Here is a 25,512-nt window from a genome sequence, read left to right as displayed (position 1 = left end):
ACCTTTTGGAGGACAGGCCAAGAAAAAAGAAATCTCACAACTTTAAACCTTCTGCTCTCTCTCTCTCGCAGGAAGTGGCCGGACAGAACAAAGCTGCAGCTTCGACTCGTGTTAGACGTCTCATAAAGAGTTTCTGAGCACGTGCACGTGAAGTTCACGCATCATGAGACTCTCAGAAATGTCCAACTTGCTCGAGGCCCTTTTTCTTTTTTCTTTTTTTTTTTATTCTATCAAGTTGCGTCTAATTTCCCTTCAGACCTTTAGGCTAAACATTAGCTTCATAGATGCTGTCAACACTGATTTATGATCCACGCCTACGTGTAATACAGGAAATGAAAAAGAATAATCAATCTTATCTCGTTCTGATGTGCTCATGTTTTGTCTGATTAGTATTCTGTGGGTAATTGACACAATTGCAGCCAAAGCTCGGTTCATTAATGTTCAGACAGATTGCTGCTCGTTAGAGCCACCATGTGGTGCAAACACAAACAGCAGCCATCTCTGCTCAGTCCACAGTTTATCTTAACAAAATGTCATGTAGCAGTAATAAGTACAATAAGTACAATAATAAGAGTGTGTTATTGGCCCAGAGAGGAGGGAGGGAAGAAATGATTCAGGTTTATAAATGAAGAAAGAAGACGGGAGCTGGATAAACAGGTGGACTGCCAGTTAGGATCAGTGATACGCTGGCTGGATGGAAAGAAACACAGGACAAGAGGGAGGGAGGGATGAGGAGGGGGAGCTCAGAGAGAGAGAGAGAGAGAGAGAGGGATGAAAAGACGGAGCCGGGAAAGAAGTACCATCTGTTTTTTAGGCACAAGGAAGATAAAAATGTGAGTAGCGCTCAGAGGCAGAGTGTTAGCGTGGACTCAGGGTGTGAGAGGGCTCGGCGTACAGGGGGGGAGGAAACTACAAGGGGCACGGAGAGGTAAGGGAGAGAGGGCAGATAAGAGGGAGGCAGACAGATGGAAGACAGGAAGATGAGAGAGGGAGAAAGAGTGAGAGAGTGAGGCGGACGGGGGGGGGGAGCAGAGACTGGGCCTGGCAGCGGTGTGAGCGCACTGGGCACTCTCACATCAGGAGGGGACATGACTCGACATGCCGGCTCAGCCCAGCTGGGTCAACGCTCGGTGCTGCCATGTTGTTCTGGCTTCACTTCTCCAACACACACACACACACACACACACACACACACACACACACACACACGTGCACCAAACTGACAAACAAATCCAGTTACCCCCAGCTCCCTCTCTCTCTCTCTCTCTCTCTCCGATATGGACACACACACTCACTCACACCCAAAATGCCATGGTTTTGGCTGGAGCCGGCCGGGCGGGCGAGGGCCCTGGACTAATGGAAACGCCAAACTCGTTACTCTAACGCTGGGTGACAAGGGCACCTTGGGCTGCAGATGTTCCTGCTGATGACAGATGGAGCCTGGCACTGCCAGGGGACAGTGGGCCAGGCCTGCGCCAGCTCCATGCCACCTGCACCCCTCCTCTGTACCCCGCCACACACAACTCAAACATGCACACACTCCCTTGCTTTCTCACTTGGCCTATCTCTCTTGAACACTGGCGCACTGCCCCCCCTCCAACCTCTTTTCTCCCCCCACCTCCTATGTGTCTGTCTCTCTCTCAATCACTCACACACACACTGGCATGCTCCTCTTCCTCCTCTGCCCACTGTGAGGATGACTGTTTGTGGACAGATATCTGTGACACTGGCAGAATGTGTTGGATAAATTGCGTCTGTATTGGTATTGATCTTATTGACAGAGCAGAGCCGGAATGAGTTGTTTCGCGGCCGTAATTCAAGAAATTAACAAACTGTTTTGGTTTCGCGGCGCCGTCCTCGATGAGCGCTGTAAACAAAAACGAGTTAGCAATGTTTGCCGCGCATTCTGTCGGCGCTATCTGAGCGTAATCCATGGAGCCGCTTCCACTCTCTGCTCGAAAAGTGGATTCCAGATCAGCTAATGCATGATGGAGACTGTGTAATGATACCATTTATCTTCATGGAAGTGGTGACAGGATTCTGGAGGTGGTTTCGCAGGCCTGGCTTCAAAGAGACAGTCCACCAGGATAATTTGCTTGATGCTGTTAGTCGCCAGATTACCAAAGTGTGCTCAGCTGTAATTTTGATGATGGTGGTTTTCACAAGGCTTTCATCTCGCTGATGAAAAAACTGTCTTGAATGTCATCAGTGATGTGCCACCACGCAAAGGGCAGCTCATTCTTCTTTTCTTTTTTTTTCCACATGAATATGTAACGCTGCAGTCACATTTCTCATTGTCTTCTGGTGAAATGTTACAGATAAATAACGAGGAAATGAGCCGGAGTGGACGGACACACGAGGACGGCAGAGGGAGGTAAACCCACGGTTCACATCAAAGTCTTTTTCTCTCCGAAAATTTAGATGAAATTCTGGAGAAGCGGCACGCCAACTACAAATCCAGGAACATCGACTGTCGGCCTGGGAATCCAAGCGCTGAAAGAACACCAAGACACCAGAGATTCATATGTTTGCCGTTTCATAAATTTTGATAAATCTGACCAGGCCCGGTAGCCAAAGTTATGTCTCCAGCTTTGGCGTGGTGTGGTCTTTCCCACTGTGGGAATTTGTGGACTGTGCTGTTGAACTGCTCTGTGATTAATGTGTATTTTGACATTGAAACCATCTCGAGCGTGCTGTGAGTGGAAGACAACATTGTGCACTGACCATAATCAAAGTTTCATGGGAGCTTGTGAATCTGTCAGCTTAAAAAACACTCAGCAGATTCCAGTTGTGGGCTACAGCTTTTTCTTTTTCTTTTTGCAGAGCTACGTATGACCGCCTTTCCTCTGCTTCACCCTCCTCCACCCTCCTCTACACTTTCACTGCTCTTGCATCAAGTCAACATCCCCGTCCACCCCAGCTCCCCTCCTCTTACCCACTTCATCCAAAAACCATGTGTGGCGTGTCATTTCAACTCCCTCCACGCTGAAGAAGGGCCCCTAACAAAACAAAACAATTATCTCTCCCCTCGTTAGGACCTGGCTCACATCTGCTCTCCCTGTTTAACGCCCCTCTTTCTCCGGCCGGACCCGGCCTTCGCTCTCTCTCTCCCTTCCGTAGCTGTCTCTGTCACAATAAGTTGGGCTGAGAGTCTCTTAAGTGCTTCTGGAGTGGAGCGTTTAGCTGATTTTAGGCTTCATGTTTCTTTTAAAGGCCTCGGAGGCACGGGGAGGTTGTGGCATGAAGGAGAGGGTGAGGTGCCCATGAGAGGAAGATTAAGGCAGGAGGGCGAAGTAGCCCGATGGATGATGGCATGTAGTGGGTACGAGGTGGGGCGCTGATGTGCGCTGGTGAAGAGGAAGGGGAATGGATGGGGCTGGCAGCGGGGCGGGTGAGTAGGTTTCACCGTGCCAGCTCTTAATTACTTTAATTGGAGTCATTAGCTAAGTGAGCATGAGAGACATCACCTGCATGGCATGCAGGACCGCACCTGCCACAGCGACATTGCTATCATCATCATCATCATCACACTCCAGGGTTTACTGACAGCTCAACACTCAGCTGCACTGATGCTGCCACAGTCAGAGCGCAGAGCAAACACACAAACATCATCGCGTACACGTTATCCTCATGTCGCCTGCAGGTGAGGGGTCAGACGACAGGGTTCCAGTTTTTTGGTTTGGTTTCTTCTTCTTTTTTTAAAGATATTTATAAAAATATATCAGACTTAAAATGTCCTGGGCTGCGTCCCATTTCGTATACGTCTGTTAGTACACTCCTGTGTAGTACACTGTACTTCCTGCTGTAGTGCTCTAATTTCAGCAGGGTGTTTACTCGGTTCAGGTACGGCCTTCTTCTCTGCTAACATTTAACTGCCCACATATAAAAATCAAACATATGTACAGCTTACCTTTGTATTTTGTGTTGTTCACTTCAGCTCCAGCAGCTTCCTCGGCCGCGGATCGTCCCTTCCCTTGGCTACAGAGCCAGCATGGCAACCAGTGAGGGCGAGCAGCGTCCAGCGTTCCAGACTCAACCAACGGTTATGAATGAACGAACCATCCGGGTACTCACAGTACACTGACAGGTGAAAGTATGAGCTCAAGAACTGAGACACTCTAATCATTCCTCCTCCCTACTAACAGTTTGATTGTAAGTGATGGGAGACAGAATCCACCGTCCTCTGTGGACCTGTCCGTGATGTTCGTCTCCCATCACTCACATTGATATTGCATGTGCAATGGTTTCATGAGGGATAATCTAATTTATACTTTTAACTCTGCACGCTCAAATAAGCCAGAAAGTTACGAAACTCGATGATCTGATTTATTCGACTGCTTTTAAATTCATTTTGAAAGATTCATGGCTCGTGCTGCACGTTTGATGTTTGTGGGGATGTGATGTGTTGTAATTCTGTCTGTTTAGTTTGAATCTTCTTGTTCTTCTTGTTCGAGCCGCCGGTCGCCTTGGCCAGGTTTAATCTCAGTGGGACGTTTCCTTAAATAAAGGTTAACAAAATAAAATAAAAAATAATTTTTTGTCATAAAAACAAATCCAGAAAGTTTCACGCTGCATTAATAACGTCTGCGCTCTGATTTATTTCTGTTTTTTTCTTTACATGTTATTAAAGTCTCCTGAGGTTGAACCTGTGCTTGTTTATCTCACTGAGGAGTCACCTGATGTTCCTCAGCATAAGCGGCGTGTCTTGTAGGAGGTGCACAGCCTGGATAATCGCTGTACACATATGGATCTACAGCACTTACATCTGTTGTCTTCATTATAGCTGTGGTGTGACTGCCAGAGTCCAGTCAGCAAAGACAGAACAGGCACACACACACACACACACACACACACACACACAGTTTGCAGCATTAGTTGTGGTACAGTTTAGCAGTAGTGGTAGCAGCAGCTACTTAAACCCCTGCAGGATTTTATCCAATGACAAACTTTGATGTTCAGATCCGCAGGCTACACCTTTCTCCGTCCTCCTCAGCACCCAACAGACAGCCTGGCAGGCGAGCTGGCAGCCGAGCAGAATGGCAGTAGGCTGGCAGGCTTAGCCCGGGGCACCATCTCCTGCAGAGCCAACTCTGACCAGCTGGTCCGGACTAACACCACAGAGCGAGCATGTACGGCCGTATCAGTGGGGAAGGTGGACGTTAGCTGCGGTCCAGACACCCTCACACCTAGAGCCTGACACCTACAGCAGTAAAACCTGCACCGGTGGGATTTAGGTGAGAAGACTCTGTCTGGTCTATGACTTAACAGGTCATCGCATTTCTCCCGGCACACCCTGTCACTGCCCCAGTTTCCTTCCAGAGAGTGGATGATGGACCCCTGTTTGCTCTCACTTGCTAATGCCAGATCTACGAGCCTGATCCGCAGTCCAGTCTGATCCAATCTACCATGACGGTTTAGCTCCAGCAGAGACCCAGGCGGCTGAGCGAAATCTGGCGGGCCGTCCTCTTCCAGCACTGTTCAGCTGGTTGGTCAGCTCAGCGCTGTTTGGTCTACTTAGCCATAGCTATAGATACAGGGGGACGCACAGGTGCACCACCATGATCTGACCTGGGAATATTTGTTTTTCTTCAGCTGATTACCATAATAAGAGCCTCAATAAGCAGCTCACATGCTTAATTAAGTATCTTTCAAAATAAAACGTCCACGTAAACGTGCACAATTAGGCCCCAAATCCTCCACTGTCATGTCAGTTCCCCCCTTGATACACCTTGATTGACCTGATATGATTTGCGTCCGCCTCCATCGCGCACACCTCCCATCCATTTCCACGTCTGACAGTTAAAAGGCCTCCACACACAGAGAAAGAGCAGGCAGCTCATTGTGCGTTTTAAAGCGCTAACTAGGCCACTTAGCACCCCGTGACGCTGATCTGATCCCCGAGGCGCTGAACTTGGCAGCGGGCCCTCCTCCTTTTCGCTCCTTCCTTTCCCCTCGCCATGGGAACCAGGCCATCCTTAATGACGCAGGAGTGCTCCGCCGGATCCCACAATGCAAAGGGGGCTGACATCTGTCTTGCTAAGTGGTGCACTCTCTTGTGCACCTTGTTTGTTCAATCAACAACCCTCCCTCCCCCCTCCAACACCACCAACCCCTCCCTCCCTCCCTCCACTATTTTCTTTTTTTATCTCCCTTTTCATTTTTTTTTTAGAAAAAAGACAAAAAGATTCAAACAAGAGCGGCACGGTGTTGGAGATAGTGAGATCACGACTCTCCCCTTTCGCCTCCGTCATCACAACAGCACAGTGAGAGAGGACCATTGTGCAAAGACAGAGATGGATGATGAAACACGGCGCAGATTTTCGTTATGAATTACAGCCTCCTTCACTGTGAGGAAATGTAGTTTTGACCGCTGTCAGCGAGGCGGCACGAAGCCTCCAAAGCTCTCCACGGAAAAAAAACAAGCGCCTGATTAAAAAGTGGCCCCTAATTCCACAGAGTTAAGACCTGGGCAAATATTTGTCCCATCAATCTTGGAAAATATAGCCATCAACACCGAGATGTTAATCACATGCTAATGGAAACCGAAGGGACTCAATGCACCCCCGTAGTGCAATGAACGCTTTCACTTTTTCAGAAAAGCCCACGTGAATGCAAATGGCATCTAAACAGTCGTTTTGACAGCATGCCAAGGCAACGCAAAGAGCCCCCTTCTTTATGCTCCTCTGGGAATGTATGTAAGGACGTGTGGGATGAGTTCACTTTACCAGGCCCAGGTGCCAGGATATAAATGAATAATAGGTTTTATAGTGAAAAACACACACACACATAATCACACATGCCCACTCGCTCAAGTGCATCTGTGGTGAAGGATGTTCAAATTCCCACAACTACACTGAAAGGAGATGGCGCATGAGAATGGCTGGTTCCTATACATAATTCAGGGGTCCGTGCTGAAACAATTATGTTTGCTTACTGCTAAGTACCCCGTGCTCAATAGCTCATTTGCTCTCTAGTTTGGTGCTTTCAGGTGTAAGTGCTACGTGCTAAAAGTCGGTGGAACGCGGCTTTTTAATAAAATATAGGAGCAGACACTTGAAATGCTCGAATACGAGTGGGTGGACAAAAAAAGAAAAAAAACAACAAATGCTCTGCGTGTTTTTACTTGAGCTTTGCATGAAAACCAGAATGCACTTGTGAATCTAACAGTGTTTGGCAGGAAACTAATTAGCAACGCGAGGCAAAAGGAATGTGGACAAATAGGACATTTTAATGACAATATTACAGATCATAATATTTCACTTTAGATTCATCTAAACACATTTTATTTTTTCATAGTCCAGCGTGGACGTCTCCATCTGTTACAGCAGAAAAAATGCGTGACCGAGATATAGGTCACTTTGTCGTCAATCAGTGGTGGAAGAAAACCACCAGAATCTCACTCTGAATAATGAATTCAGACTCGTAATGAATACAGACACACATATGCACAGATACATATGTAAATAAGTGTCACACAGTGTGTTGACTGAGGTGTCCTTTATCTAAACTGTTACAGGTGTGTGCTCGCGGCGGCCTCTGCACTCTTCTCCTCGCGACTCGTCTCACACTTGCACTCCTCCACCACCATCACTCGTTTCTCCCGGACCTCGGCTCCACAGCGCAGAGGCACGGTCACAGTGTGAGCTTTGGACGGGGCGCAGCGGGAGCAAGGAGCCCGGTGTCGGTGGAGGGCCCCCGTCTCTGCGAAGTCCCCTTCAGACGGGACAAACAGGGAGCTGCACTGGCCGAAACACAGCTTGTTGTGCACCGTTATCGCCTCACATCCGTCTGCTGTTACACGCTGTTAGGATGACAGAGAGGATGACAGTGAGATTAGGCTAAACATCTCTGCAACATTGTCTGTCTTAATTTACCTCTGAGGGTGTAAAAATCAACACTTTGTGTTCATGTAATTCCACGTTATCACAGCTAATCTTCCAGCAGAGCCATAAAGAGCTTTTTACGAGAGAAAAGACGTCTCTCTGATTGCCTCTGAAACAGTTCCTGACATTATCAGCTTTATTTTATTCGACTGTGTAAAGAATCACTCATTTTAATGCTCTTGTTCATGCGTTGCACAGACGTCTATTTGGCAGAGAAAGGAAATAAAACCCTGGTATAACACATCACATAAAAGTCTTACCTGAGTGAAAGGCACTGCAGTGCACGTCTGTTTAGCGTCCTTCAGGTTGACCGGCAGGGCCATGGTCATCTTCTCTCCTTTATTTGTGGCTCTCTGCCACATCTGCAGGCCTTGCCTCTTCTTTAGTTCCATCTCAGCCGGGCTTTTAGGATGCAGGTGGTGCAGTGGATTCACCGGGGTCTTTGGGGCCAAGGCCGGACCTGGGCGCCCATGAGATAGGAAGGAGGGGAAGGACAGTCTGGAGCTCAGGGACGGGGCTCTTCTGGGAGTCAGTCCCCTTCTGAAGAAGCCTGACTGGGCGAGAGCTCGAGGGTCCAGCTGCACAACCTTAACTATTCCCTGAGGGTGTTCGTCCGGTCCGCTGCCAGATGATTCAAATTCGACTCGTGACCCTTTCACAATGTTATCAAAAGTATTGTGAGGGAATGTGAAAGCTACAGCTGTCCAACCTGACAAAAACACAAGGCTGAGAGTGAAAGACATTTTCTGGCACAAAATAGAAACTAATTTCAAAATCTGACTAAACAACTAAAAGGTTAAAGCAAAAATTAAAAGAAATCTTTGTCTGGCGGTTTGGTCCAAGGTTCCAAAAGGCAACCTTGCTGTCAGTGCTTGGTCACTGTGACGGAGGGACGCTTATATGCAGGGAGCTGCCGGTTCTCACCTGCGCTTTAATGCGGAGAAGGTGTCGCAATTCCCACACCGGATCAGACATCACACCAAGCTTAAAACTGCAGGTCGTGGATGGTTGCCAGACCGAGGATTTCAGTTTCAAGGTGAGCGTTGAAAACACGGTCATAAAAAATCTTGGGCTGATTACAAGGATGCAGAGTTGGTTTGTTTGAAACTGATTTTGGTCACTTTATTTCATTTATAAGTGTTTTAAATTGAGAGCTACGTGGAAGAATTAAAGTAAAAAAGCCGACAGAACAGTTTCACGTCTCAACATCAGAAGATATTTTGTGTGTGGTGTGCTGCAGAATACGCCACTTAAAAATGACTCAGTCCACGATCAACACACAGGTTTGATTTATTTATGCAGGATGCATATTAGTACTTACAGATTATCTGAAATGTTTTGCATGGATTTATAATTTTATGTAGAGATGTGTCACATACTTCAAACATTGAATGTAGCTTCAGGAAGCCTGGTGCTCTCCATCCAACAATAAACCTTCTCATCACCAGGTGTTTTTAATCACCTGTGGCTGTAAAGCTGTAATGACTTTATGCTCTCTGTGTCAACAGGCCGTCTCCTGTCCACTTATTCCCACAAGCATCTTCTCAGCTTCTCCCATCATCACACCATTAGACTTCAGTGCGCTCTGTCACCCGTGACGTGATCACACGTCGACAGCTTTTTAATAGAAAGGCTGTTTGACTTTCTCATAGAGACCTCAGTGTTAAGAGGCACTTTGCCTCCACGTCTGTGTCCCGTCCAACATCCAACATCCAACACATCATGTTAGAGTCGACTCACTGTCTGTAATCTGAAGACTTTCTCATCCACACTGACCTGGAACATTCATACGCTGGTCGAAGCGGTCAACTTGACAGTTGACATTATATTATATTGTATATGATATTATAATGTAGAACATGTGAGGACGTGTTCAGTATTAATCAATGCACCTCATTGAGCTGCAGGAAAAATGTTTTCCACAAGAGGGCAGGGTTTACAAAGGATTCTCACGCCTGCTCATCTCACTGCTCTCTGTTTCAGAGCACGGTCACATTTAAAAAGAGTTTTTAAAAGAAGTTTTGTTTCTCACACACACACTTACAGGATATGCACTGTTCTTCAAAAAGTACAGTTTTGATTCATGTCTCTGTCTCTGTTGTTCAATCCTGTTTTCAGGAAGCGAAGACAGTTTATTCAGTCGGTTAAAAACCTTCTTTCTCTTAGGATTTATTTGATTTATTTTGCAAGTTCTTGCTTCTGTCACTGATTCAGCCAAGAGTAATAAAACCTGGATGATGGTGAGAAAACTCCTGGACCAAATGCTGGGATGAGACTGAGCTGGACATGGCAGGGAAGCAAACCTGACCCCTACACCCAACCCAGGCATTCATAGAAGAAGTTCACAGAAATTGACAAGGTTGGCCGTGCATTGTTACCACGGAGGAGACTGAACAATCTGGGGGAGTCTGGGATGTTGAGCACACAGGGAGGGGAAACAGGAAACACTAGGAAGGGAGGAGGCACAATGCCCTCCTTTAAAACAGCAGAGTATAAAACTGCTCAGGAAACGATTGGATTTGTGAGCTGTGTAATTCTAAACAAGAAAGTCTCACAAAGGTGGAACTGTCAAAAGACGTGAAGGCCAGCCTGAAAGCGTCGACCCAGGAGGTGGATGTAGATGTAGAGTCCACCTGGTCTCCCTCTGGCCCATCACTGATACAATGTGAAAAGCTGGGCACATTCTGAGGATGCACTGGATTTAGAGTTTGGTTTTACCTCCAGGCAAAAATGTTTTCAGTGAACACACGTGAGATCACAAAAAGACAAAGTGATGCCAGATAAGGGGTCAAAAAATAATGTTTGTTTTCTCACTCAGAGAAGTCTGTAGACTCGTGTTTGTATTAATGCATCACAAATCACAGCACTCTGTCACTCTGTCCACTTGACTTCACTGCCTCAAGACGGACTAAAGTAAACTGCTGCCAACTGTAGCTGCTGTTAGCTCAGTTTGTTAGCCGGGGTGCCCAAACTGTGAGCTCAGAGCACCTGGGGAGCGTTAGTGTTTGTGCCACAGGCGTTTTGGACCACCAGAACCGAGGGTTGGTGAGTGGGCAATGTAACCGGGCTCAGCAGCCTCTATGGACATGATGGCAGAGGAGAAGAGAGTGAAGAGGACGCTGACGGAGGAAGCTAAGAAGAGAAAAGGAGAGAGTGAGCGAGCAAGAAGCCGCCGGACAAGAGTAAATGTGGGACTTTAGCTGTTGGTAAGGTTGTCTCTAGTTTTTGATCATGAGTAATGTAATCAGAACAAGTACTCGAGTACAGCTGTCCATATTCACCACAGTGGGATTACACTCTGAAACAATATGAATCACAGTCACATGTTGCATGTAACTGCAGTTCAAACCGTTTTTATGACGGCAGTAAGAGCGACAACATTTTTAGATTGTGACGCCACTGAGGACGGTAATCAGGTGTCTGTGGCGCAACATGTGACGGGAAAACCTGCCGCTTCAGCAGCCAGCACTCAATAAACTTCACTAACTAGTCTCCACTGAACACACCTGCATGCTGACACACACACACTGTAATCTGACGTCAACTCACCTGTTAGACTGTCGAGTACTTTTACTGCATGAAGGAAACTAACCGTGCTCTTTAACTGAAAGGCCACAGGACACTGACTCACATTTCCAGTAATGACTGACTGCTTCCATCTGATGTTTTACATGATGTAGAATTAATTTAAATCTATAATATAGTTCATGTGAAAGAGAATAAATGCATAGCCAAAAGAAAAATGCAACTAATATATAAATATTCACAGTATTTTTGACCACAGTTTAAATTCTCAGTCACTTCCCCAAATTTAAAAGTGCATTAGCTGATGAGTGTGCTGGCAAACAGTTGCTTATTTAAGATTTGCAGAAGTCATCAGCTATGGAAGGTAACAAAATAATAAATCGCTCCAGTCAAAGGAAGTACAACTTCAACTGTCTATGACTACGAAAACACTGGTTCAAACAAAAGACGGAGGATAACCTAATCTAATAAAGAAAAAGCTCAACTAAAAATCACTCCTGAAACTGGAGGCAGACTAAGCTAAGGGCAAGAAAAACAAATCACTCCTGAGGAGGAAAAACAAAAGACTGAACTGAAAATCCAGCACTAGAAAAACTCTAAACTGAATTATGAAAATCACAAAGCAAAATCAGTCTTTCTTAAGAAATCCTCGGGCTGAGGGCTGTGGTGGACGCACGGGACGAAACACACTGGCAACAAGACAAAGGGAGACGCAGACTAAATGACACATGGGGGTAATGGGGAACAGGTGAACACAATCGGGATCAGGGAAGACAATCAGACCAGTGACACATGAGGAAGTGACCTGAAACGAGAGGAGAGTTACCTTTCAAAATAAAACAGGAAATGACCCAAGACAGAACAAAAACCCAGCTTGACCTCACCGCGGTGTGACAGTCATGTAAATTGTGATACACACTGTCACTGTCATGTCCTGTTGAATCATGTTTTCAGGTCTCCTCATGTCTCACCTGTCTCCCCCCTCCCCCGTGTGTCACCTGCCTCTCTCAGTGTGTTTCACCTGTGCCTGACTGTGTCTGAGTTTCCCTCCCTCTGTATTTAGTCTCTGTGCTCCCTTTGTTTGTTTCCTTGTCTTGTAATAATCGGTTTTTGATTGACCTGATTCTTGTGCCTGTTTTTGACTATGATTCTTGCCTGATGATTTTGTACCACAAAATATTTGTCTAGTAAACTTTGTGCATTTTTGAACCTGTCTCTGAGACATCGAATCCTCCTGTGTGCCTCGGGATAGTCGCCCATAAAGTTGGAATCAAATATTTTTTACGTGTATCTTCTCTAAACTTTATTGATCAATCTCTTCCAAATATATCACAGTGAAAATTAAACCACATTTAACCTGGTGTGTATAAATAGGAATAAAAAGAGGAATGAGTCTGAAAACTAAATAATTTCAACTTTATGGGCAACAGCAAAGCAAAAATCCATTTGTGCAGTAGTCTGCTGAGCGGGGTCTCCTACTTTAATCTACTAAATGTTCATTTTAGAAAGCTCGCAGTCGATTTTAGGAGGTCGAGCTTCTCCCAATCATACGGGTCAATATAATACTCTATAAATACATTATTGAAAACATGGAGTGAAAGTAAGTTTGTCAATACAATACATGATATGATATGATATGATATGATATGATATGATATGATATGATATGATACAACCATTCAATAAAACTAAAGTACAAATGGAAAAACAAAACAGATCAACAATCATATTCTGAACCCAGCGCTTCACAGATGAAACATCGAGAAGACTTTGAAATGTATAAAACTTCTGGTTTAGTTTATTCTTGATGTTGATACATTTCCAGGTGATTGAATAACTTGTGATTGTTGCTTACCCTTCAGTAACAATGACAGCTGATTTATTTCCCTTGAGTGAGATCAGATACACACAGAAACATTGGTGCTTTGTTCAGACTTTTAATCCTGATTGACCCGAACCTGAAGCATATTACACGTTTACAAAGTGAACATATGAAAACACGTCTATGAAAATCTGCCACAGAGCATCATCGATGTAGAAATGAAAAAAAGAACAGGTGAAGATTGTGATATTTATTGTTTCAGATCATCAAACATACAAAAATAAATGGTATCATTTTACTGCAGTGAACAAACATGTGCATCATTACACCTGTACAGCATGCATCAGCACATATGAGAGTCGACTTCCTAACACATAAATAAATCACAGTAGAAATGTGCACAGATACATTTGAAACCTCCGCTCCGTCTTTGATTTTAATGCTCCACATGGCAGAAACACGCATGTGGCATGTGGAGCACTAAAACTTTGTTAATCTGTTTTTAATCCAAAAATATATATACACAGAAAAAGTGAAAATTTCTCCAACAATTATAACATCGTTATCTCGACCCAAACAGGAAACACTATGCCTTGCTGCCGATCTTTTTGTAGAGAACCATCGAAACCACCATGGCAGCAATCTGTGAAGACAACGACACGTCATCTGAACACAGAGTCATAACAGCCGACGTTTACGGTTCATAAGAGGACCAGTCACCTGATGAAGGAATGATAAAAGTCCAATAACACGCCTGAGGGAAATATCTATCTCTTAAATGCTCCATCATGGTCACCATCTACTCTACTGTGTCTGTCTGTAAGTCATAATGTGTCTACAGATTATTATTCTGATTCTGATCATTATATTTGTTTCTGTGTCTCCTGTTTTATTTTGTAGTTCCACCCTGTCTGTCTTGTCTTATTCTACTCCCCACCTTTTTGATTTTGCACCTGCCCCTGATTTGTTTCACCTGCCCCTGATTAGTCCGGTCTCTTTAGTCTCTTTAGTTCCTGTGTTTCCTTTGTTTCCTTGTCTGCCTGTTTTGTGTCTTCTGCTTTTCTGTTTTTGACCCTGCTCTTTGCGTTTGCCCTTTTCTGTTTTTCTTGCCGCTTTAGATTATTAAAGTTAACTTTTGTTTACCCACACCTGGCTGCATTTGAGTCCTTTCCTGTAACCTCCCCACTCCCCCGTGACAATATTGGCATATAAGACAAGACAATATGAGAATGCAAAGAAAAACAGGTGACAACTTTTAATATTTTGCTGTATAAGAACCATCTATGTCCCTGAGCTGGATTTCTTTACCTCTAGAGCAGCGATTCCTAAAGCCACGCCTGCGACGATCAGAGCGTTCTCTTCTATCAGCTGCAGCAGCTTGTTAAAGCAGCCGTCAATCATCTGGAAGAGAAACATAGACGAGGGTCATCTGACGCACTTCATCAGTGTTTGTGCGTAAAGTGACGTGGTCTCGGTCTCGTACCGATTCTTCCGCTTTGTTTAGACTGCAGACGTCCACGGTGATGGTCGAATTGCAACACGTTTCTGGATAAACGCCGCCTACGTTAAAAGGGGAGCCGTCGAAATCTGTGTAGTTCTTGTATCCGCAGCACTGAAACTAGAGGAAAAGCACAAAGTGTTAATCCCAACACAAAGTTAGCCTCTAAAGATGGATCAGATGTGACAAATGTGAGGTAGAGAACCTGTGTCATGGTGGCGTTCCAGAGGGAGGTCAAACCTTCATCTTTCCCATAGTCTGTTTGAATACTTTTTCGTACTTCATCCTCCAGACTCTCAAGAAGCTGATCAGCCTGAGAAAGACACGGTGACAAGCATCGATCCATTTTAGCTTCAGGCTTTTTTTAATCGGACCACAACTGCAGAGCACGGCTTGTTTTTTTTGTTGCAGCTGAGAGGCACTTACCACGCCCTGGAAGACGAGCAGCACCACAGCTCCCACGACCTCGACGAGGAAGATGATCAACACGATGCTGAAGAACTGAACGGGGAGAAAAATGAGAAATGACTCAACAGGCCTGAAGAAGGAACATTTAAGCAGTTCAGTTCAAAACTGCAGGCTCTGTACTAAAATATTGAACAGGTTCCCCTCAGATAAATGAGAAGGCGTTTATTGAACTGTGGTGAAAAATCATTTCAACATTTGCAGAAATCAGATTTCATCTCCAATAAACAGAAAGAAGCCGCTTTGAACCAACATGCACGAGTAAGAAGTCAAATCCTAAACTCAGAATGAATCCTTTCTCCAACATGGCTCACCGTCAGCAGCATGCACCTGCTCTCCCTGACCGCCCCGCAGCAGCCCAGGAAGCCGATGACCAGCAGCACGCAGCCCACTCCGATCAGCAGGTAGCTGACGTTGACCAGCTGCGACAACCCGGACGGAGTGCCCTCCACCTTATCCAGCAGACCCAGCAGAGAACCACTGTCCACCTTCACCCAGATCCCCACGCCCAGGATGGACGCACCTGCAACCTGCAGGAGAGGCGGGGAAAGAAAGAAGGCCGGGGCATCAAAGGATGGAGGAACATGGTCGAATAAAGAAATGATGCTACAGCCTGACAATTAAGAAAATATTAGTTAGAATAGTTCTAAGTAGTTTGAATGCCGAGTGTTAGAGAAGATTGAATAATAACATAACATATGTAAATATGTAACTACAGCCAGCTGCTGCTTATCTTATCTCAGCTTAAAGCTCATCAGTTAATATTTTATTTGTTTCATCTGTGCAAAAACTAAAAGGCAGAAATGACAAACTGTGCTCTTGCAGGTCGGTTCTGTGCCGGACTGTTTCTTGGCTGGGAGCAGTGACTTCCTGCTGGATGTTGTTACCTTCGGACAGGCTAACTGTTTCCTACCGTTTCCAGTCTTTATGCTAAGCTAAGCTAACTCTCAGCATGTGTCTCCTTTACTTTATTCCAACTTACAAAGATGCCTCCGTTGAAGATGAACATCATAATTTTGAGAAAGCCGGAGCAACACATGTTGACTGATTCTGCTGTTCACGCTGGTACAAAACAAAAAGAGTTCATTAGTTCATAGACAGAATAAGAACATAACTGGTCAGACTTATTTAAACTGTGCAGGGAATTTCTTTAACTTTAAAACTTTGACTTTCTTTGAACCGTCCATGTTCCCTCTCATAGGAAAATCAATGACACAGGACGACAGGAGCGAGCGGCGACATGGGTCGAAAGGCATTTGCTTTGGTTAAACATTAACCACGGCTGAAGAACAGACAGGGTCTTAATCTCCCTTAAAATAAATAAAAAGTTTTTCATGACGTAACCCTAGGTTTCGGTTGATGTGTGAAAAGTTTCTTCATATATAAACTTTACTGTTGGTTTTCACCTCACCAGGCGAAAAACTTCCAGCTTTACTGTAAAATGGTTTCATGGTGTTAAAACTGAACTTGAATTTGAAATAAGTGCATGATAGGTGATAAAAAGGTGTCTTATCACCTTACAGTAGTCAGACTGCAGGGAGCTGCTTCCTGTCTGTCGTCTGTATCAGAGCTCAGTTTTATAGTTATTGATGTCGTGACTGGAACACTGTGTGTTTCCACGAGGCAATAAACAGCTTCATGACAGCAGCAGCATCACATGCTGTTTATTTGAGTCTATTCAGTGGACCTAAGACTTGACGCAGCAGAACAGAACAAATACAAGTTTTTACTGTGACTTAAAGTCAGAGAAAAACAGTTTAAAGTTCAAATGTAACTTCTGAAGGAGCTGGTTTCTGTATTTTTAAACATAAAGAGGATTCAGTTGGATCATATTTGACTTATTCAGTGTGTGGCTGTAATATAGTGTTATTATTATCACAAGTAAATATGAAAACTACTAAACAAAATACTGAATGATGGACATCAGGTAATGAACCACCTGCTTTGGAAGGTAAACGTTTAATTATGAGAGAAATATGAGGACGTATGAACAGATCGTCAAACCTCTGTGAACTGACTTTACTGATCAGGTCACATTCATCAGCTATGAAATGTTTTTAGATTCAAAATAACCTGCTAACATGTTGTTTAAAGGTGCTCTACAAAGTTCTTCATATTATTATCATTAAGATAAAAGATGTTTCATTATTGAGTTGGATATTTTCATAAAAACGTGTGTGAAGCTCTTACCTGTGCTGCAGAGAAGTCTGTGTGTCCACTGAGGTCTGATCAGTCAGGAGTGTGTCTGCTCAACATGGCCTCCACATGCCCCTTTATCTCCTCACAGGTTACACACACACACACACACACACACACACACACACACACACACACACACTGATGGTGGTAAAAAGGGGAGTTCTGCTCTCTCACCGGCCCGCAACATTTCCTGGTGACCAAAGTCCCCTGTTAAAATAGGAATCCAGGAACTTGTGACCATAATAATGATGATGATGATGATTAGAACTGGTGACGCAAAGTTCAAAACAAACAAAGAAAATCATAAAGAGAAGCCAATCCGAGGAATGAAATCATTTAATGTTGGAAGAAACACAAACTTGAACTTTCTAATGAGTGGAAAAACACAGAAATTAAACGTATGACGTGACCGTTACAGGGACTAATTAGTAATCCATCATGCATCAGACTCTTTCCTGTCAGGAGTGTTGCTTAATGCAGGAAAAGAACATTTCAACTTTACGGCCCTCTGGACACCTTCGTGGTAAAAATGTACACGCACCAAAAACTATAAAATCCTCATAGATCAATATTTTTTTCATAAATCTCTTAAAGAACTTAAAGAAAAACAGAAAAGTTTAATTATGCGATAGATTAATTTTTTATTGCATAAAAAGAAAAACACAAAAAATTAATAATTTTCCAAATAGAGGGGCGGGGTTATGTCAAAGATTAGCAACAAAATTCATTTGATTTCATTTATTTTAATTTGTCAGATTCTTTCACAATCAACTTCAGCCCTGATCAAAATGATCAAACATTCAATAATAATGAGGATTTTAAGCCTTTAAAAGTTCAAAACATTTTGGTCACAAGTTCCTGGATTCCTATTTTAACAAGTGACTTTTGGTCACCAGGAAATGTTTCTGGCCGATGACGTCCAGGGCATGAACTCCCCTTTTTACAACCGTGTGTGTGTGTGTGTGTGTGTGTGTGTGTGTGACCTGTGAGGAGATAAAGGGGCGTGTGGAGGCCATGTTGAGCAGACACACTCCTGATTGATCAGACCTCAGTTTCAAGTTTGAAATTGTTTAAGAGATTTATTTTTAAAAAAAGACAAAAGCCAAAATGACCAAATCCAAAAAAAGTTGAGAAAAATATACAAGAATAAGGTAAATAAAAGTTTACTGGGCGCAAATGAAAACCAGCACACATAACGTATAGATCCACGTCTTTTAATTTCAACTTTTAGAGGGACACGATAAACCCAGAAAGGAAACGTTGAAGCATTAAACCTTTAAAAGGTACAAAAACAAACAAAAGAAATAAAAATATAAATTAAAAGCAGCTGAGAATATTCCCTCCAAAACAATAACAACAAGTCTGGACGACACACATAGACCTGGAATGACACAGCACCTTTCAGGTGTGACGAGTCACAGTGATGCATTTCCACGTCACGCCCACAAGGGGGTAGCATGACTCAAGTAAATGGCAGCGATCCACCACGCCATGTTGATCTGCCATTCACCCACCCACCCTCACCTGCAGACAGGTGCTGTTCCCCCACCCAGACAAAGACAGAATGCAGCAGCAGCAGAGGTCAGTGCAGGTCTTTGGCATGTCAGCGTAACAGTCACGTTCAAATCACGAAGAGTCGCCACCAAGTTAGGAAAAGATCAGAGAGCCAAGCATCCGTGATAGTATTGCAGTAACATATATGGTAAAGTACATTCACAATGATCAGATCAGTCGCTCTGTGTTCACTGATAGTTCTCAGCATGCGCAGCCGCCCTGGCTGCTGCCGGGCGTCTCCTTCAGGTCCGCTCCCTTGTTGTTGGCCGCCGGGCCGGCCTCGCCGTTGGGGCTCTCGTTCATCTTCTCACAGATGGCGTCCACGAGTTTGTCGAAAACCTGCTTCACGTTGATGTTGTCTTTGGCACTGGCCTCGAAGAACTGGAAGCCTGCAGAGAGAGAGAGAGAGAGAAAGAGAGAGAGAGAGAGGTCATGAGTCCCTATAGTGATGTTTGGTTTGTGTGTTCTAGCTGAGCGTGTGATAAAAGAGTGTGTGTGTTTGTAGGTGTGTGTGTGTGTGTTTGTAGGTGTGTGTGTTTGTAGGTGTGTGTGTGTGTGTTTGTAGGTGTGTGTGTGCTGACCGAGCTCTGTGGCCAGTCTTTGGGCGTCTTCAGTGGGGACCTGCCGGTCTTCGTCCAAATCCAGCTTATTGCCGACCAGCGCCACTTGAGCGTTCCCCCACGAGTACGTCTTGATCTGTGTCGCCCTGAGAAACATCAGCACAACGTTCTCACAACCACCAGACTGAAGTTTGTACATTTAAAGCCTGAGTCATAATGATGTCAATAATGATATAACACTCGACAACAACAACGAGCTTACAGTGATGATGCTGATAACACTTGTGCACTTTTATTTTATTTATATAATGTATGATTTAATTTGCTGGTATTTATTTAAAGTATTAAAATAAGGCTGCTGTTATTTTTGAGGGTTTTCATCCACGGCTCTTTACACAGAGAATATTTTACAATAACTGTCAGATTTGTGGCGATATATGAAAAAACCTTTGTACTGTGTTCACGGTTATTTGCTGTTTTTCTTTGCTGTGCTGTGTTTTAGAGAAAACCACCCTCACCGACAGACTGATCAAGAACAGACGAAGCTTTCCTACTTTACACCTACAGACCTTCGATGAACCTGTTGTTGGGTTCTTGGGGCTCTAGGAACTCCCACCATGAGCTTTGCGACAGTGACGAGGAAAAAACAACACACAGCTTTGACGAATGCCTTTCCCCCCGGGTAACAGAGCCAAGCTGATATACGTGCTGTTTTTACAGTACGACGTTACGCGTTGAAGTCTACCCACCAGTCCTGCACGGCACAGAAGGACTCCTGGCTCGTGATGTCATACATCAGCAGGAACCCCATGGCTCCTCTGTAGTAAGCGGTAGTGATGGTCCGGTAGCGCTCCTGTCCGGCTGTGTCCTGAAAAGACACGTGAGACATCCTGGGTCATTTATTGTTTCAAGCACATCTCAATCTCACAGAAAGACAAATCTCCACAACTCATACAGTGTTCACCTCAGTATTAACCATAGAAACAAAAATACAAGAAGAGTCCAGAGGGAGGAAACAAATGTTTGACTTGGCTGTCCCGTGAAGGGAAGGTGAATCATTAACTCTCTTGCAGCAGAAGCTAATCCGTCCTGTCATGTGTTGATTGTTGCCACACCCTGTAAATACACCAGGATGTGCGCCCTGCTTCGTGGCTGCGCCTTTAGGGACAGAAATAAGTTCTAAAGACGCTAAAGACACATCTGAGGTGGGCACATTCAGACTGAAACTGATGGATCTGAATGTTGTTAAAGGCCAGCTAATGTTACCTTCATGCAGATTTGAAGATGCTCCGCTGACACCAGTGTCCCCCCTCCCTCGTGTAACATTATGCAGCTGTACCATTGTTAAACGGAGCAGAGAAGCCACGCTATGCTGGATACATTAACCTAAAAGATGTATTACTTTCATCTGACGGCGGCGCTGAGGGCGAGTCCTCGCCTTCCACTAACATTCAGTAGTACATCTGTCCTGAGTGTCAGCATGCGTAGTAAGCACATTCACCTCCGGCAGCTCAGACCCATGCATCTTTCATGAACCCTGCCATCTGGGGACGATGTTAAACATCAACTGTCATTAACTCTGCAGTGTGAGAAATGAGTTTACGCCACATTCATGACAGGCAGCAGCGTGTAAGAGGGCGGGGGGGTGGAGGCTATAAACGGTCTGTGTTGAGTAACAACGCTTTCAAAAGCTCTGTTTACTCTGAGTTTGGTTGAAGCTTTATTTTAGTCGTAAATGCCATTAATTATTATCAAGTGAATTACAGCGCTGCAGTCTGTCTGCTCTGTACAGCAACATGTGGAGTGAAAAACCACACAGCAGCAACTATTTCACTGATTCTGGTGAAACTGGATCATATTTTATGGAGGAAATGTTTTCTGGTTTTCCCTCTGATGTCCTCCGGCTGCTCCGCCTCAACTCTCTGTGATTTACAGAGTTTATGATGGACAGTGAAGTAAACTGCTGACAGCTGTAGCTGCTGTTAGCTCAGTTCGTCAGCTTGGCGGTGAGCTCAGAGCGACGGGTACCCGTCGCTCTGAGCTCACCGCCAAGCTGACGAACTGAGTGTTTGTACCAACAGGTGTTATGGACTACCAGGAAGAAGAAGAGGAGGTAACCAGGCTCAGCAGCTTCTATGGACATGATGGCAGAGGAGAAGAGAGTGAAGAGGACGCTGACCGAGGAAGCTAAGAAGAGAAAAGGAGAGAGTGAGCGAGCAAGAAGCCGCCGGACAAGAGTAAATGTGGGACTGACTTTTAGTGGTTGGTGAGAGCTTGGTGAAATAAAAGGCTGAAAGACAGACGCCGAGCTGGGCTGACTGCTTCTTGCAAAGCTGTTTTTTTTTTGTTCCTTCCTAAACACAGATACATGAACTGGTTGTTGCTATTCTCTGCACATTTGTGCATCATGTTGTTGTTGCATAATTCTGTAAACTGAAAAACATGAAAATATTCAAATACACAGTAACGATTTGCACAAGCCACATCACTCCTAAAAGAGTCTGCGCACAGATACAGATGCAGTATATGGCTTTGGTCCAATAGAACCTGCCCCGGGCTACAGGTGCAGTGTGGAGAGGTAAATTACCCTTAAGAGTATATAAACTGAGAACTGATCCAACACTGTTAACACGACATAAAACATCAGACATATCACGATCAGTGTGGCACCCTGAGAGAAACTGGACTTCAATCTGGTCAAACTGCAACATTGTGTGGCAGCTTTTACTTCTCGGCTTTTGCACTGAGCAAACATACAACAGTTCTTATCTGCCAGACTTCCACCCTTTCCTCCTGGAGGAACCTGATATATGAATGTCAACAGCCGAGTGGAGGAAAGGAAAGAATCTTTCATTAGCTTTGCTCCGTGATTCTTTTTCATGCCAAGCTCCACAGCACGACGTCCAAACCAGTCAAAACGACAGTGACTGTTACTAATGACGACCACGCCGCATCGACTGGGCTTAAAATGTTGCAAACTGAAAGCCACATATCTTTGTCTGTAGAGTATTAACTTTGCTCAACTCCAGGGTTGCTATAGTAACAGTAATCTATTTTTTGGCTGATGGGGGGCTGTTAAAGATTAACCGAACGAGTAAAAGCAGAAATAAATAATCACCCAGTGCACAAAGTTATTAATTTATCATTACTAACATGAAATAACTTTATTTGATGGCACCGGGTGTTGGATCGATCTGACAGAACAGAAGAATCTTCCTGTTTCAGCACATTTCAAAGATCAGTGTCTCAGTTTGTCTCACCCAGATCTGAAGTTTGACCCTCTTGTCGTTCCTGTAGATGGTCTTGACCTTGAAGTCGATGCCCACAGTGCTGACAAAGGCTGACGTGAAGGAGTCGTCTGCGTAGCGGAACAGGAAGGAGGTCTTTCCCACGCTGCTGTTGCCGATGATCAGCAGCTTGAACATGTAGTCAAAGTTTTGGTCGGCTGCGTCCCTCTGCTCCGGGCCCGACCCGGGATCTTTGGCTAGTGCCATCTGTCAAACGAAGCAGAAAGAATGACGGAACTCATTCATGGACTAATCTCCAGATGGAGCCTGTGACCATAGAGAAAACAGCTAGTGCTGAAATGAGTTAATCCATGAAATTAGTCAGATATTAATCAGCAGGATCTTTGTTTTCTGAACTGTGAGCTGCAGCCACACAAACAACAACACACCAATACACACTGATGAGCTTTATGAGTCTACAGATCTATGACGTACAGTACAGTATGTGCAGGGACAATCCAATAACGACAAGTACAACCTCCAACGCAAGTACTAAAAAGCTGCAGTTCCTCTAACGTCCACTTGAGGCTGGCTCCAGAAGTGAGTCAGTCTCCATAAGTCCCCATGTCCAAATGTCCAACTTCACAGCAGAAATAAACATGTTTACAGCCTGGTACAAAAAACAGTTTTGGTCTCTGTAGCTAATTTCCCCGTTCATGACAACTGTACTGAGGGTGAATTTATATACAACTCACCTGTTCACATTATATTAAGGCTTAACGAGACAAACAACCATTGACACCTACGGGAAATTTAGAGTCATCAATTAACCTGTTAGGCAGGGGGAACATGCAAACTCTGAGGCCCCAGCCGGTGTCAGGCAATGGTGCTAACCACTGGACCACTGTGCCGCCCTAATTAAAATGATAGAGCAGGTCTACACCGTGCTCTTTATCCTTTACAGAGACCCAACAGTTCCCACCATGAGCAAACACTTGGACGGACGTCTGCTACTCAGACTGATTATTTTAATTTAAATGTGTCATTTTCTGTTTGACCTACATAAGTGATGACAACTAAAAAAAAAAACAAGTGAACAAGAAGCAGAGACCAGCTCTTGTAACGTCCAGGCTTTACCTCCTCACCAGTGTATTACAGAGGTATCTGCATCATGCAACAAGTATGTCAACTATTCCCTCAGCTGATAAACAGCCTGGACATGCAGCCAGAGGGAAAACTCTTTGGGTTAGTGGAGCAGTGAGTATGATCTGGCTCCATCACCAGCCTCCTTGGCTCATGCTGACTGCTGGGACAGCGATGTGCTGAGACAGTACTCGTGTGTTTGGGTGTCAGAGTGAGGAATCTCAGCTATTTGAGTTACTCAGGTTTGCGCTCACATGTCTGAAATTCATCCTCCCTCATCCCTCAGAGCTCCTTCTCATCCCTGTTGTACGATGAATCACGGCGAGGGCGTGATCCTCCCCCGTTCCTCCCGGTATCACTCACCCACTGGACTCACGTTACAAAACATATGGGATCAGTGGCTGCTGAGCGGTGGGGGCAATAGACTCTCCACCCATCCCTCAGTGTTTCATCCATCACCCATGTGACCATCCATCGACCGGCTGACACTCCCATTTAAACACACACACACACACACACACACACACACACACACACACATTTTTCATCCTTTACTCATATTCATCCATCTATGCATCCCTCCTGTCATCATCCATCCACATCATCTCACCCACTCCACACTCTCTCCTTCCTCCATCTCTCTCTCTGCATCATAAGGAGGCTGATCCATCCATCCATCCATCCATCCATCCATTCATCCACCCCACCCTCCTCTGTCAGACAGTCCCTCCCTCTCTGGAGACCAGCTCAGCATTACCGCTTTCAATCCCATAAAGAAGGGCTGGCCGGCGTGCTGCTGCTGCTGCTGAACACACTCAGCAAAACACCGATATCCACGCATGCGCCTGCACATCATTTATGAAAAAAGGTGCAACCTGGTGCGCGTGGAGGTTTTTAAAGTGACTCCATCCTTTGATAAAAGACACGCGCTCAGGCAGGTGTTCACATCTGGCTTAAAGTGGGTGAAGTTGATGTAAATGGTTCATGGAAACGGGGTGTGTACTTCCCAACACAAGGCTCGGACACTTGTTGACACTTAATCAATCTAATTATTTCCAGAAATAAAAGTTCTAATATCCTGAGATGTAGCCTGACTCCGGATCAACAGTTTGCCTCATTTGCCTGCTCAGCCACAGCCTGATAAAACAAACCGTCAGTGTGAGCGGGTCTCACCTCGGATCTGCTGTCCTCCAGTCCGTGTCCTCCGGTCCGTGTCCTCCAGTCCGTGTCCTGCGTCCTTCCCCGCGGGCTTCCCCCTCTCTACCTGCAGGCGGCCGATGGGCTGTGCGCTGCGCTCGGACGCTCCTCTCTCAGGCGCTCCGCTCCCGGATCTCCAGACTGTGCATGTGCCTGTCACCGGGACACACACACCGTTTAACCAGCTGTCAAGTCAGCCACAATATATACACGGCGCTTCCTGTCGAGGCTTTCAAAATAAAACCACCCAAGAGCAAATCTGAGGATATTTGGAGGTTTGTTTGTTTGAGCAGCTCTCCAGCAATGAACGTGATTATTGTAATGTCATATGGTGGCTGTTATTTAAATACTCTATATAGCATCAATACTCAATAAAGGTTCAGTGTGTCAGATTTAGGGGGAGTATAATATTCAGAACTGTTCTCTTCAGTGTTTAATA

At 44.9% G+C, this 25,512-nt stretch overlaps 3 protein-coding genes across 4 annotated transcripts; all 3 read right to left on the bottom strand.

Annotated features, from left to right (window-relative positions):
* Positions 1 to 1,279: 1,279 nt before the first annotated feature.
* Positions 1,280 to 25,259, bottom strand: LOC104926670 (ras-related protein Rab-3D). 2 transcript variants are annotated; one of them, XR_003463058.1, is made up of 6 exons: positions 25,050 to 25,259; positions 22,767 to 23,000; positions 20,256 to 20,374; positions 19,528 to 19,652; positions 18,805 to 19,335; positions 1,280 to 1,290 (listed from the first exon to the last, which is right to left on the bottom strand). XR_003463058.1 is itself a non-coding variant. In XM_027283645.1 (5 exons), exons 2-5 carry the CDS (start codon positions 22,998 to 23,000, stop codon positions 19,148 to 19,150), a joined length of 666 nt encoding a protein of 221 aa, XP_027139446.1. In that variant the 5' UTR covers positions 25,050 to 25,259; the 3' UTR covers positions 18,591 to 19,147. The 2 variants fall into 2 exon arrangements, 1 of the variants encoding a protein (XP_027139446.1); XM_027283645.1 differs by lacking the exon at positions 1,280 to 1,290 and having other exon boundaries at positions 18,591 to 19,335.
* On the bottom strand, positions 7,016 to 8,626 carry dand5 (DAN domain family, member 5). The gene is made up of 2 exons (XM_027283642.1): positions 8,144 to 8,626; positions 7,016 to 7,801 (listed from the first exon to the last, which is right to left on the bottom strand). The coding sequence occupies exons 1-2, from the start codon at positions 8,624 to 8,626 to the stop codon at positions 7,511 to 7,513; spliced, it is 774 nt and encodes a 257-aa protein (XP_027139443.1). The 3' UTR covers positions 7,016 to 7,510.
* On the bottom strand, positions 13,332 to 17,487 carry tspan34a (tetraspanin 34a). Its single transcript, XM_010740579.3, has 8 exons — positions 17,384 to 17,487; positions 16,176 to 16,255; positions 15,508 to 15,723; positions 15,155 to 15,229; positions 14,934 to 15,041; positions 14,714 to 14,848; positions 14,539 to 14,631; positions 13,332 to 13,873 (listed from the first exon to the last, which is right to left on the bottom strand). Exons 2-8 carry the CDS (start codon positions 16,230 to 16,232, stop codon positions 13,817 to 13,819), a joined length of 741 nt encoding a protein of 246 aa, XP_010738881.1. The 5' UTR covers positions 16,233 to 16,255; positions 17,384 to 17,487; the 3' UTR covers positions 13,332 to 13,816.
* Positions 25,260 to 25,512: the final 253 nt, after the last annotated feature.

This window comes from Larimichthys crocea, chromosome X, assembly GCF_000972845.2.
Source record: "Larimichthys crocea isolate SSNF chromosome X, L_crocea_2.0, whole genome shotgun sequence".
Lineage (NCBI taxonomy): Eukaryota > Metazoa > Chordata > Actinopteri > Sciaenidae > Larimichthys > Larimichthys crocea.
Note: the sequence above shows the minus strand (reverse complement) of the source record. Positions and strands in the feature narration are given on the sequence as shown.